At 35.5% G+C, this 13,707-nt stretch overlaps 1 protein-coding gene across 12 annotated transcripts in view; it reads right to left on the reverse strand.

Annotated features, from left to right (window-relative positions):
- The window catches only part of LOC150078475 (nuclear factor 1 X-type-like), a 798,656-nt gene that overhangs the window by 385,559 nt on the left and 399,390 nt on the right, over nucleotides 1-13,707 (reverse strand). For 8 of the 12 annotated variants that reach the window (XM_090384797.1, XM_090384789.1, XM_090384788.1 and 5 more), the window contains one exon: nucleotides 10,204-10,257. The exons of the other annotated variants lie outside the window; for them this stretch is intronic. In XM_090384797.1, the coding sequence (XP_090240923.1) occupies nucleotides 10,204-10,257 (54 nt within the window). The remainder of the gene's footprint in view (nucleotides 1-10,203; nucleotides 10,258-13,707) is intronic. 12 annotated transcript variants of the gene reach the window in all.

The following is a 13,707-nucleotide window of genomic DNA, read 5'->3' on the forward strand; positions in this document are numbered from 1 at the left end:
CACTTATGAAAGGTAAAGATGCAATTTGCATTTAGTTCACTAAATGCAAATTGCATTTAGGGATGCATATAAATTATCAAGCGACTCAGAAGCCTATGGCAGATATAAGCTAGTCTGTAATCAGGTCACAAAGGAGGTTAGGCAGGCAAAGGCAGATTACGAGAAATCCTTGGCAAAAGATGCTAAGAAAAACAGCAAAGAGTTCTTTACTTGTGTAAACTCTAGAAGGAAAGGGATAAATCAGATTGGGCCACTTAACATAGATGGGTTGAATATTGATGATTATGCTCAGGTAGCTGATAAACTGAATGAATATTTTGCATCTACATTCACACATGAGGAGTTATTCAATGAGGGGAGTGCCAGAAGTTTATCAAACTCTAACAGGGAGCTAAGTGATTTTGTAATAACTGAGAGCAAAGTGGAGGAGAAATTGTTGAAGTTAAACATAAAAAAGACACCTGGGTATTCAGTTATATTAAAGGAGGCAACAAAGGAAGCAAGCAAACCCTTAGCCATAATTATGAGAGCTTCCTTGGGCTCAGGGGAGGTCCCTATGGACTGGAGGTGTGCAAATGTATCACCAATTCACAAAGGGGGTTCAAAAGATGACAAAGTAACTATAGATCTGTTAGCTTAACTTGTGTTCCGGGGAAAATAATGGAATTAGTGGCTAAAGAAGCATTGCAGGATCATCTAGATAAGACTGCAGTAATAGTTAAGACAGCATGGGTTTTTTAAAGGGAGGTCTTGTCTGACCAATTTGATTGGATACTATGATGTGGTCACAAAGGAACTGAATGCCAAAAATAATTTTGATATCATATACTTGGATTTCAGGAAAGCTTTGATACTGTTGCACATGGAAGACAGCTGCACAAATTGGAGAGGTATGGCATTAAGGATAAGTTGCTATAATGGATAAAGGGATGGTTGAGTGGGAGACGACAGAGATTGGTAATCAAAGGACACTGCTCTTCATGCACAAATGTTATTAGTGGAGTTCCCCTAGGGTTCAGTGTTGGGCCCATTGTTGTTTTGTTTATTTATCAATGATATTGATGAAGGTATATCAGGTTTAATGTCCAAGTTTGCAGATGATACAAAGGTTGGCAGAGTTGTTTATGGCAGTAAAGACAGTATGCTACTCAGTGTGCACCGGAACGACTTTCCGGTACTTTTTTCTAAATGTGATAATAGAAAATCCTTAAATTTATGCACTTGATATTATGAAACAATGACATAATCAAAGGGGAGGGAGAAATATTTATTTTAACCATTGCTACTAAAAATATATATTAATTGGAGAGGTATGGCATCTTTAAAATTAATAAATTTCTTTAAAAATTTATTTAAAACAAAATTATAAATTTTGCAATTAAACTTGAATGTTTCTTACTAAAGTACAATTTGTTAGATAAAGAGATCCAATGAATGATATATACTGTGATGCGTGTGAAAACTGCATTTTGATTTACCATGAGCTGAATACTAGAACTGGTTGTTCTCTGAACTGTGAGTCTGAAGTCTGATTCAGTTACTGTACAGTCAATGTGGCATTATCATATAGTTTTCTGGAGAACGAGGGTTCCAGTACTATTTTTTTTAGCACCATACCTCTGATGCTACTCCAACTGGATCTACATAAATTGGGAAAATGGGCTGAGACGTGGCAACTGAAGTTTAACAAATCCAAAGTACTGCATAGGGGTAGCAATAACCCAAGAGAAACTTACCAACTGTGTGGTACTACGCTCAGGGAAGTGGAAAGTGAAAAAGACCTGGGGTAATTGTGCAGTCAAATATGACGTTTGCTGAGCAGTGCAGATGGGCTGCCAGGACAGCCCATCGTTGGAGTCTTGTCAATGATATATAGTAATTTTGCTAGCAGGACAGGGAGGTGATTATCCCACTGTACAGGGCAATGGTCAGGCCACAACTAGAGTACTGTGTACAGGTCTGGAGGCCTCATTTTAGGAAGGATGTAGAGTTGTAGTTTCTCTTACCAAGAAAGGCTTAAGTTCTGCAAATTGCAGTGCCTGGAAGGTAGGCGCCTGTGAGGTGATCAAGGCCTTGAATGAATTGAGCAAGTTGAATGCTGAGGATTCTTCCTCTTGTTCAGATTAAGAACCTGAGAGGACACAGATTCAAATTAAGGAAAGACAGTTGTAGAATAGGTGTGTGGAAATTTGCCTTTAGCCAGCAGGTAGTTGATTGGTGGAACAGACATCCATCTTTTGTTGTGGAAGTTGATAGCCTAAATAAATTTAAGGCTGGGTTGGACGGACATTTGGAAAGAATGGAGGGGTGAAATGGGAGGTTTTTTTTTTTTTTTTTTTTTGTTGGCTGATGCTACATAAGCTTGCTTTCTTGCATCATATGTCTCTACTAATGCTAATATTCCAGAATTCTGTTAGATTCTGGAATCTGATACCAGTAGGCCGAATGGTTCTTGGTTTGTTGGCATAGTGGATTGCGTACTGAGAACCATGTAGTAGTGGCCAAATAGGATGTGTGGGGTGGCTTTTAATTTTAGCTGAGTAGTTCATCAATAAAATCTTTCTTCTGATATTCAATGGAGGTTTGTGGGCATCAACATACAGACTTTGAACTGGGGATGTTCTGTATGCACCTAAGGCAATCCTAAGAGCAGAGTGTTGGATGGGAGCAAGAATATGTCTATGTAACAGGTACATTATCAGCACTAGGTGTCAAAAAGTTTTTATTTTTTTATTTTTTTGAAGCAATTCCACATGTTTTCAGGTTGTTCAGAAGATATCTAATGTTGTTCCCCATAGTGACCTTTATGCTGGCACTGGAAGCAACGTGGTTTTCAGCTGATGATTTTTTTTTTTATTACAAAGGATCACCACAATAGGTATAGTTTAGAATCACTTTAATTATTGCCACCTGCAGCAATCAACAATTTCAAAGTCATCACCATCTCTTCTTTTCCGATCCATGCAATTTCACTAAAAATGCCTGTTGTTTTTGTTCTTCCACAAATGTACTTTTTTTCTATTTTGCCATTGGGAAATGTATTTCTGAATGTATCTACATGATCAGCATAACTCAGAAAAAAATTATGTTCTATTAAAAGATGCAAATAAATATTCAGAACATTAATGAAATTTTACTTCTACTTCTGCATTTCTTTATGCACTGCAGGCATTCCTTATGCTAATTTTTTTTGCATAAAAAATGTTTGTTTGTCAATGTCTAATTACATTGCATTTCCCTCTGCTTGAAAAATCAATCTACATACCACACAAAAGGAAAATGTCTTACCTTTTTCAGATTTACAACACATGGGAAAATCTTGTGCATGTGTCTTCTCAAATTTTATATCATATTTCTTTGGAATCTTACTTCAGTTAATTAGCATTGCACTATATGAAATGATCACATATAACAGAATAACCTTTTATCGCACATTTATATTTTGCAATGTAGACTATTACATGTGACAGTCAATTTTTTAATGAAATTAAGCAGAAATTTGCAAAATTTAAAAAAAAAAATTACAATTTTAATGTAATTTCACCGAGACTTGCAATATGCTTCAACGAACAAAGCAGCCCTGCTGGTCAAACTTAGGAGTCTAGTTCCCGATCCTATTTACACCAATTTAATCCATACCTTGTGCTACCAAGCCGTCAGAGAATCTGAACGCTATTGTGCATGTCAAAAACGTAAGTTCAATGCTTTAATTAATGAATCCCGTCAATTTCGTCATCAGGATAATACCCTTTCAGCAGGTCGCACAGATTTTGTATTGAACCTGAGCAACAAGCAATTATCTACAGAACAAATAGACCTATTGACCCTGGGTATGAAATTTGCTGTTCTCCCAAGAAACCCATCGATCACTGATATTGCCCTAGGCGTAGAAGCATGTTTAACACGCTTCCCTGAAGATGCGGCAAACACAATTCGCCTAAAAACTGCAGCAGTCCTACACCATGCTTGCCCCGCTTCTTCCAATCTCATCCACAAACAAATTTCTGCCCTTAAGACACTGAAACGGGATTCATCCATCGTCTTCCTACCGGCGGATAAAGGACGTCGAACAGTCGTAATGAACCGCGCAGATTAAGAGACAAAAGCCTTGCTGCTCTTGCGGGACACTTCTATTTACAAGTCCTTAACCGTTCCCCCCATCAAAGCCTTGGAATGATGGGAGTCAAGAGTAAACATCCTCATCAACAGCTGGCTCAAACAAAAGAAAATAACAGAATCAACACGTAATCACCTCCGTGCCTCCGGCTGCTAGATCCCACAATTTTACGGACTACCGAAAGTACACAAGGAAGGCACACCACTAAGACCCATTGTATCCTGTTGTGGCTCACCGAGTTATGAATTATCTAAGTTTGTCTCGAGGCTCCTTTCTCCACTAGTAGGCAAGACCACCAACACCGTCTCCAACAGTAGTGAGTTCATAGAAAGGATCCGTACCATATCCATCTCACAAGATCAGGTTATGGCATCGTTTGATGTAGTTTCACTTTTTACCTCCATCCCTGTAGAACTTGCCATCACATGTGCAAAACAACTCATATAGTGACGAAACCCGAAACCCTTGGCAGCAGAACCAAACTAACACCAGACGATATCTCCACTGCCCTCAGACTGTGCTTAACAGGCAGTGCAATCATGTTTAACAACTCCATTTACCAACAGGTACACGGCACAGCCATGGGTTCCCCAGTTAGTTCGGTCATGGTAAACATCGCGATGGAGGAATTAGAAGGTCGTGCATTTACAGACGTACCAGATCCCATTGCCTTTTGGTGTCGCTATGTGGACGATGTGTTCGTAGTTATCCCCAGAAATTCAGGTGACCGAATCTTAGCCCACCTCAACTCTCTGTCACCTTTCATAAAATTCACGATCGAGCTAGAGTCGAACAACACCATACCATACTTAGACACCCTTGTCAGGTGCGAGGGCACATGCTTGAAGACAACAGTCCATCGTAAACCTATGTGTGCTGGCCAATTTACCAACTTCCAGTCAGCACACGCACGTAGCCATCTTGCCACTGCACGAACCTTACTAACTCGCGCCTGAACACACTCTAGCTCTGTAAACGAGAGGTGCACAGAAATCGCTAAAGTCAAGGCAGACCTTACAAGGTGTGGCTATCCCATCAATACCCTTGACAGGTGTGACCTACAGGCATGCGACCACATAGTGACCAACAGAAACATCCAAGGTGGTGACTCAACCACGAGCGCCTTTATCCCATACTACTCAAACCTGTCACAACAGGTCTGTAGAATCTTAAAATCACATGGGATAAAGTGCGTGCAACTCCCAGGCAGGAAGTTACGATCCCTCGTCTCCAGAGTGAAAACACCTGTCCCCACACTACTACAAAGCGGATTGGTCTACCGCATCTCTTGCCATGACTGCACTAGCTGCTACTTCGGGGAAACTGGAAGACAGTTCGAAAAACGCCTTTCCGAACACAAAAGAGCGATCCGCTTAGCGGATGTGGAGCACTCAGCTACTGCTGAGCGTGTCTGGACAACCCACCACGACATCGACCCACACCGCGTTGTTGTTGTTATTTGATTTTTAGGAGCATTAGCAACTAAGGCCATATTGCTCCGGGATATGCGGTGGTCATTTCGTGACCTTTCCGCATCCTTCGTATTTGGTGGTGACGGGCTCGAACCCCGGTCTAATCAAGAAGCGTGTGCTACGCACTGCTGCTCCTTCCCACCTGGCTACGGAGGCGCACCCCACACCGCGATGTCGTGATTGTGGATAAGTCCCGTCATTATCTGCGCCGCGCCTGGTTGGAATCATTAAACATCAAATGCTCCAATACCTCAGTGAACAGGAACAGTGGTTGTCAAGTCCACCCTATCACCGAAGCAACGATCCTGTCTATTGAGAAGCGCTGGCCACGTCCACATGCATCACAGCCACAGGCTTCAACCTCAAACAATAGCCACGCACTTCACGTACCAGATTGGCAGTACACGCCTCCATTCTAACTGTCATTTCATATCAACTGAAGAAGGTTAACTAGATAACCGAAAGCTTTATGTATCTATCCAATATATATATGTTTCCTATTAAACCTGTTACAATCTATATTTGTATCCGTTTCGCTCTGAGCAACCGTAATTTTAATTTTAATTTTAGTAGTAATGAATCCGGAGCGCATAGGCCTCTTTAATCAAATTTTAATGTAGTTATATTTTATTTTATTTATTTTTTGTGAAAGAAAAAGACAGAGAAAAACCATGTTTTGCAAAAAGACAAACAGTGTGATGGAGAATGGATCAAATTGAGTTAAAAATACTGATTCTCCATTGCAAATCCAGGGAGATCAGCTATGTGCTTGGAATGTCTGTTATTTTTGATATTTGAAGAAATGGATTGGATTTGGTATATAAGGTCCAACTGCTGCAAATGTCAAAGATACAGGCATTTGACTTGAATACTTCTTGGTTTTTCATTTCTTGTTGTGTTTCTTTTTCTACCTCTCTCAACAAGGAAGTTGTGATAACCCCTCTTGAGGAGTTTGGAGTAAAATGGAGAATTGTGGTTATAAATGCTCCTCCAAAGATTTTTGTTATTTACAGTTTTTTCTGATTATCTATCAAACATTTCTAACAGCGTTTCCCAACTTTAGGTGAATTACTGTTTAAGGCGGTTCTGATATGCCTTCTATAAAATTCTGTATAAAATAAAGTGAGTTTTTCTTATAGTCAGTTCATTCATAGAACAGATAATTAAATGGCAAAGGCACAAATTTCCCACTGTTTTGTTTAAGTTTGCCTCTCCATGTTTTCAGCATGTCTTGAGACACATCTTTCAGCATTGTGATCTGTGATTTCCAAGTCTGCTCCTTTTTGTTTTTGTTTTACCTCATAGGTTTCCAGTTTCCATTTCACAGAGGCAGGAACACTGCCACTAATCAGCCAAATGATCAGAAATATAAGGAGCGGTATGTTACCAGTTGGCAATTGGCAGTATATTGCTAGTGGAATTTATTGAGTAATAATGGTTAACACTTTCACTAAGGAATGCTAGAAAATTACAGCAGAAATTATTTGGTCACTATCACGACTGACTTTAGAATGCACATAAAGTATTGTATACAAGACTGAAAACACATTTAAGGAAACTTTTTGGTCTGTGGTGAAAGGGCATGAAGAAGAACAATGAGATCAGTTATTGTACAAAAGGATATTCTTACATTGAAACTATCTTCAAGAATTCTGGACTTTCATCTTTTCTACATTTAAAAGATGAAAGTGCTGCAAATCCAGAAATATTCTCTTTCTTAGATGTCATAAAGTTAAGCTATTAAAAGATTGACTACATGCATAACTAGATATAAGATATAAGACTAGATATAATAATGTTCACTTTTAGCCAACGTGTGTTATTAATTACTATAATAAATACCCATGAAATCTTACAACTTAATCTTATATTAATCTAAACTTAATCTAAACAAAGAAGAATTAAAAAAAACAAGTAAAACAAAAGTTTTACTTGTAAAACAAATTAGGAAAACAAAAGATACCAATTAATATGAGGCACATGGCCTACAATTATGCAGAATATTTTTTTTTCAAGAAATTGTTAATAAAATTTGTTTCTTTAGAGCATTTTTCTAAACTAAACTTTTGACAAGTATCAAACGATTGCCAATGTCACATTTTACTCTTTTGTGAAACATGACTGTTCAAGAAATAAACAAATCTGATTCGAGGCCTTTGAAATATGCACTTCTAGAACAACTAGAAAGATCAGATGGGCAGACAAAATCAAGAATATTAGTCTTGAAATTAGTGGTACAAAAGGATGATTCTTAAATAAAATATGGAAGCTCAAAACATATAACTGCATAATATTATGGGGAGGAACAAATATAGAATACCTGAACTAGAGCTGGAAGAAAACATGATGTCAAAAAGTCTTAATGTAGAAAAAGATGAAGCTGAGGCAGAGCACACAGAAAGAAGATACATTATAGATGTTAACTATAAGAAAAATTAAAGACAGTTTTGGACAGTCAAAATAGTAATGTAACAAACAAAACCCAGAGATAATCATAAATAAATCATAGAAATCTTACCATACAGTGGTAGTATAAACTAAGTCATCAGTTTCACTTTAGTCTTTTCTCAGATCACTGATCTTTGTAAAAACTAATGATGCCAAAATCTTGAAGTTCTTAAAACTATCTGCAGCCATCTCACCATTTCCAGTAAAGAAATGGTGAAATACCTGCAAGATAGTTTTGCAGATCTACTAGTCAACCTCTATTTCTGCTGTACCCCACTCTAAGAAAAAAATCTACAACCAAGGAGTTTTGAAATGTTTGGCCTTTCTGCTTATAATGATCAAAATAAAGTATTTTGTTTTATATGCTATGAATAGGGTTCATTACACAATAGTAAATATTTACCTCAATGGGCAAATAGTTAATACCTATATGTATTGGTATTGTATTTGATACCAAAAGGAAAGGATGAAATTAAAGCCAACATCAAACCGGATACTCTGGAAGTCTTTGGACCAATAAGACAGCCTACGAAGAATTAAATTATAAGAACACAAACTCTTAACTACTAAAAAAAATGAAGCAATCAAGTACTATTTCAATGTGGATAATGAAATAGTTTGAGAAAATAATGCTGAACTGTGTTATTGTTTTACTATTACTGCCTGGAGACCATATTGTCCATCCTGTGACAAATCTTGGTCCTAAATTCTTTAGAAATGACTATGGTATACATGAGTCAACCTAAAAAGCAACAGTTCCTTTGCATTTTTAAAAAAATAACAGATTCACCTACTGTATGATATTATTCAATTAAAAATGACACTTGTGAATAAACGTAGTTACAGTCGAGCATCGAAAATCCGAACAATCCAGAATTTATTTATTTTTATTTTTTATGCTGATGCCATAAAATAATTACAGTAAGCGCTGGTTATTGTGATCACATTAGCGAATTGAATTTTGATTCTATTAAATGGCAATTCTAATAGGCGAAAATCAGATGAATATTATTCACAGGCTATCAAAGTATAAAGAACAAATGAAATGAAGATATAAAGCACAAATTTACACTTTTATTACCTTACCAATTAACGAAATTGAATGCTGAATCGACAAACAATCAACAAACCAAATGCTATCCAACTCAATTACCTTACTGAAAAGTATGAGAGATCTGGCAGCAAAGAAACGAAGTTCAAAAAAGGTACAGCAAAAAATAAGTACTGTAATTATTTTTGTTATATATGTTATTGTGGCAGAAAGTTCAATTTGTTTTATTACTGACCCTTTTTCTTTTAATTAATTAAGTTTGATAAGTTCAAAAATCTGAACAAATAAGAAGTCTGAACTACCTTTGGTCCCAATTAGTTCAGATTATTGATTCTCTGCTGCATTTCTAAAGAACCCAGTGTAACAGGAGGGACAATATGGTAATCAGGCAGTAATGATAGAAAAACATGAAGCAGTGTATTTTATCACAGAAATAAAGTTCATTCTATGTCTGAAGACACAAAAACTAATTACTAAATTTAATTTATAACAAAGTCATTTTAACAACCCAGTAACAAACTTGTATTATTTTATATTAAATCCTGTACTAAAATAAAAATCACATGAATAACAATCTCATATTAAATTTTCTATTTTCATAATTTCCAAATGAATGTTTCAATTACTTCAAGGTCAATATTCCTATTTAATTTCTATTTACGCAATCCAATCTGTTAAACAGCAGATGAGTTGCACAAGGCATAAAAATACACATAATGTGATATGATATGACAGGTGTTAGTATTATAACATCATGAATGCAGAAAGATTTTAGGACAAAATCACTACTTCAGAATACATTAAATGTAGTAGTCACAATTCCATGTTCTTAGAATTTTTGCAAATTCTGGAAATAAACATTGTCCCTTGAATTATTCTATGATAATTTTATAAAATAACATAGATTGCCTATTATGTGATGAAGAAGTTTGAGAAAAACAACAATGTATGCACACGAGTGCAGGAACATTCGTTACTATTATCAGTATACTAAACAGAAGCACACTTTTTTTTTTCCTTTTGAGCTAAATAATTTTATATGGATCACAGTCCGAAATGATATTAAGAATTGAAATCATTATTGTTAGTATATTAAAAAACTGACAGAAATTTACCTCTGTCTTCATCTTTATCATCACATATACTGTCCCTTATTCCACTTAAGGTTTCTATAAGATAATATTTTAACACTTAAACAAAAATGTTTGATAAGTTTATATCCTTTTATAAAGAACCTTAAATGATATCTAAATCATATATTTTTTGACTTCATCCTGATAATGAAATTTAATAGAATTATATTTTTAAAAATGTCCACTTTTTTTTTTTTTTTTTTTTTTTTTGTTTAATAAATACAGGCTGCTCCATTTAACTTGAGCAAAGATAAATACTCATTTACATTAATCAGCCATTTTTAGTATTTTCATTATACTTTTCAAATTAAAAGTTAAATGTATAGTATGCTTATACTGTAAAATGAACACCATTTCTCGTAAAATTTGTTAAATAAAATAAGTTGTGACAATTTCAGAAACTGACTACACTGGTTAACAAAATGTAACCCTCCCCAACTCCAACGATATAAACACACTTTTCTAAACCAGTTTTGGGTGCCGATTTCAAATATGGTCTTGTTTTTTTCCTAGCACTTACAATTTTTGTAAATTCACTACTAATAACATTGGGTACAAGTTAATTAATATGAAATCATAACAAAACACCTGAGACTGGTTACAATTACATTTTTATCACTTTTACAGTGTAAACAGAATACACTTTATACACATAGTTAGTACAGTATACTATTGTAAAAAAGATATGTACAATTTAAAAATTGTTGTGCAGATGATTTCCTTGTCTGAAATTACAATACAATGTCCAGCAGTAGTCTGCCATGATACATTCATTCCAAAAACCTTGGTACAGATTTAATGTCTTGATGGAATAATTTCTCCCTGCTCCTCACTCACTGCCAAAGTTTATGGGAAAGAAGTCTAAATGTAAATACAAGAAATGAAGTTACAGTGACATACAGCACTGAACTCCATAGACGTTGAACAGTTTCTGAACTCCATCTTTCTAAGCAGGAGACCTGTGGTCAGCCAAAACATTTCCACAAAGTCGCTTAAAAGCCTGCCATACTTTTAGTTCTAATACACTGAGGCATCTTTCAAAGCTTTTAACCTGCAGAAGCTCATTCATTAGAGGCCCCACAAAGATTCGCTCTTTCACTTTGCACTAACCTTTGGAAATTTCTGATTTAAGAAATGAAATCCTCTCAACTTCATCTTTTGCAAAACTCTTCATTAGGCTAAGTTAATGTGGAGAGGTGGAAGGAAACTCATCATTTGAAACACTAATGGAATATATGCACACTACTCTTTCCTGGCCTTTCCCACCTGATGTAATGGTCTGCAGTAGAAAAGCTCTTCATAGACATAGGAAACAACAATATTTTGTCAGCCCTCTTTGCATGTCCATTAACATACCAATAACTTTGAGGATACTACAGATATTCTTTTGATTAGCGCTATATGGAATTTTTTGTATTTGTACAGACACTCCTCAACTTATGTACTTAATCGGTTTTTTTTTCATGTATGTAAGTCCGTTTTGTACGTAAGTCCAACTTTGGTCTTGTAGATACAAAAAACATATACAGTACAGTACAGTACAATGCGCTGAGATTATAACCCCCGACAAACTTCATCATGTTCAGCATTTTACGATTTGTAACCGAGTTAAATGAGGCTAAAAAAACATACAATGAATAATAATGTATAGTACAGTATTTATTCAAAACGAATTTAATCTAAATACGATACATAATTTAATTTAATATACGATCAAATTCACTTTACGATGGACTCTCCAAAATAAAATATTGTTCACCATACGATATGTAGTAAGCAGCAGTCATTGTGATCACGTTTCCTAACTGAATTTTAATTCTATTAATGGCTATTCTAATAAGCGAAAATAGGAAAAATATTATCCATAGGCTATAAAATTAACGATAAAGAACACAAATTTAAACTTTACTTCCTCAAATTAACAAAGTTAAATGATAAGTGAAAATTGGAAGAATATTTCCCACAGGTTAGCAAAATAAAAATAAATTTAAGCTTGTGTACTAGCTTAATTAATAGTTAAACTAATTGATATTTCTGTTCACTGCCATTTTTTTTTTTTTTTTTTTTAATTTAAAAGAGTAAGAAAATAAGCAATCAATAACAAAGAACACAGCATGCACAAATTGCAACTAACACAATATGTGCAAGTGCGATACGGGGTAACAACTTTACAAAGCTCAAAAAATAGGAACGAAGAGAAGATTCTGAAAATTTATTTATGTTTTTTATATGATTGAAGATTTCAATGAAGGGGAACCACATTTCACCATAATAACATAAAATTCCACATAATTCCAACTGTGGCAGCCCATCGGTATAATATCAAATGCAATAAGATCGAATTTACTACCCGTTTATAATTACATTGCACTAACAGAAAAGCCCAAACAAACTGGAAAGTGCAAATTGTTTTCATTATTTTATGGTAGTGACCGCCAGAAATCTGCTTTAGAAAAATATCACAGTTTTCAAAATTTATTGTTATAACTGAACACAGAAGCAGCTTTGTGCTTTGTATGTATCTGCGAGTTGTACGTAAGTAGAGGAGTGCCTGTATTTGAGGCACAAAGGCCACTTGGGCCATATTGTGGCTGTTCATGATTTACTTTTCATTAACTTCACATTATTATGATTAGATACTATTATACAAATTTATGCATTTTAAAAACTTAAACAGTTCCTCAATATTTGCTTCTTTACCAAGAATATGTGATAAGGTTAAGGGTTCCTGCAAGTTGAATAGGGAGCTAAAGATGGTTTATCAGATAGATGAATGTTGGGGACATTCAATAAGAATATGTTTTATTGTTAGGTGTGATTGGCAAAAGAAACGCTAAGGAGAATTCTCTCCCAGAAGCAAATACAGATGAGTCGAATGCAATTGACCATTGTGGAGTCTTGCTGGAATCACTTCTTGTCGCCTGCTTCTTCAGAAACTAGGTTCCCACAGTTGGCTCTTTTTTTTTTTTTTTAGCTGCAACAGTTTATTATTGATTTGAGTTTGCCAGCGGTGAGACCATTGTTTCCTGCTCGTTGTTTTAATAATGGATTTCAAGTCAGTGTAGGGCACTTTCATTTGACTGAAAGATCCAGAGTCAAGATTTTAAGCAGCTTCATCCGCACATTCATTACCTGGGATGCCGACACGACCAGGGATCCAGCATAAGATAACTTTCTGGTTGGCTGTTTGATAGTAAAATAATTTAGACCGGGGATCTATTTAAGAATTGGGTGAGAGTGAAAAAAGGTAGATTGAATGGCAGTGATTGCACTTAAGGAGTCTGTATATATCAGAGATTTCTTGATATATATGGTAGTTATTTATGTTATCTATAGCCAGTTTTATCGCAAATAATTTTGCAGTATAGACACTGCATTCAGTAGGAAGAGACACAGTGATTGAGAATAGAAGAAACTGCTGCAGCACCTACAGCAGCATCTGTTTCGGAACCATCAGTATAGATATGTACTTTCTCTGAGTTTTCC

The sequence above is a fragment of the Mastigoproctus giganteus genome, chromosome 11, assembly GCF_048544385.1.
Source record: "Mastigoproctus giganteus isolate SK-2022 chromosome 11, ASM4854438v1, whole genome shotgun sequence".
Lineage (NCBI taxonomy): Eukaryota > Metazoa > Arthropoda > Arachnida > Uropygi > Thelyphonidae > Mastigoproctus > Mastigoproctus giganteus.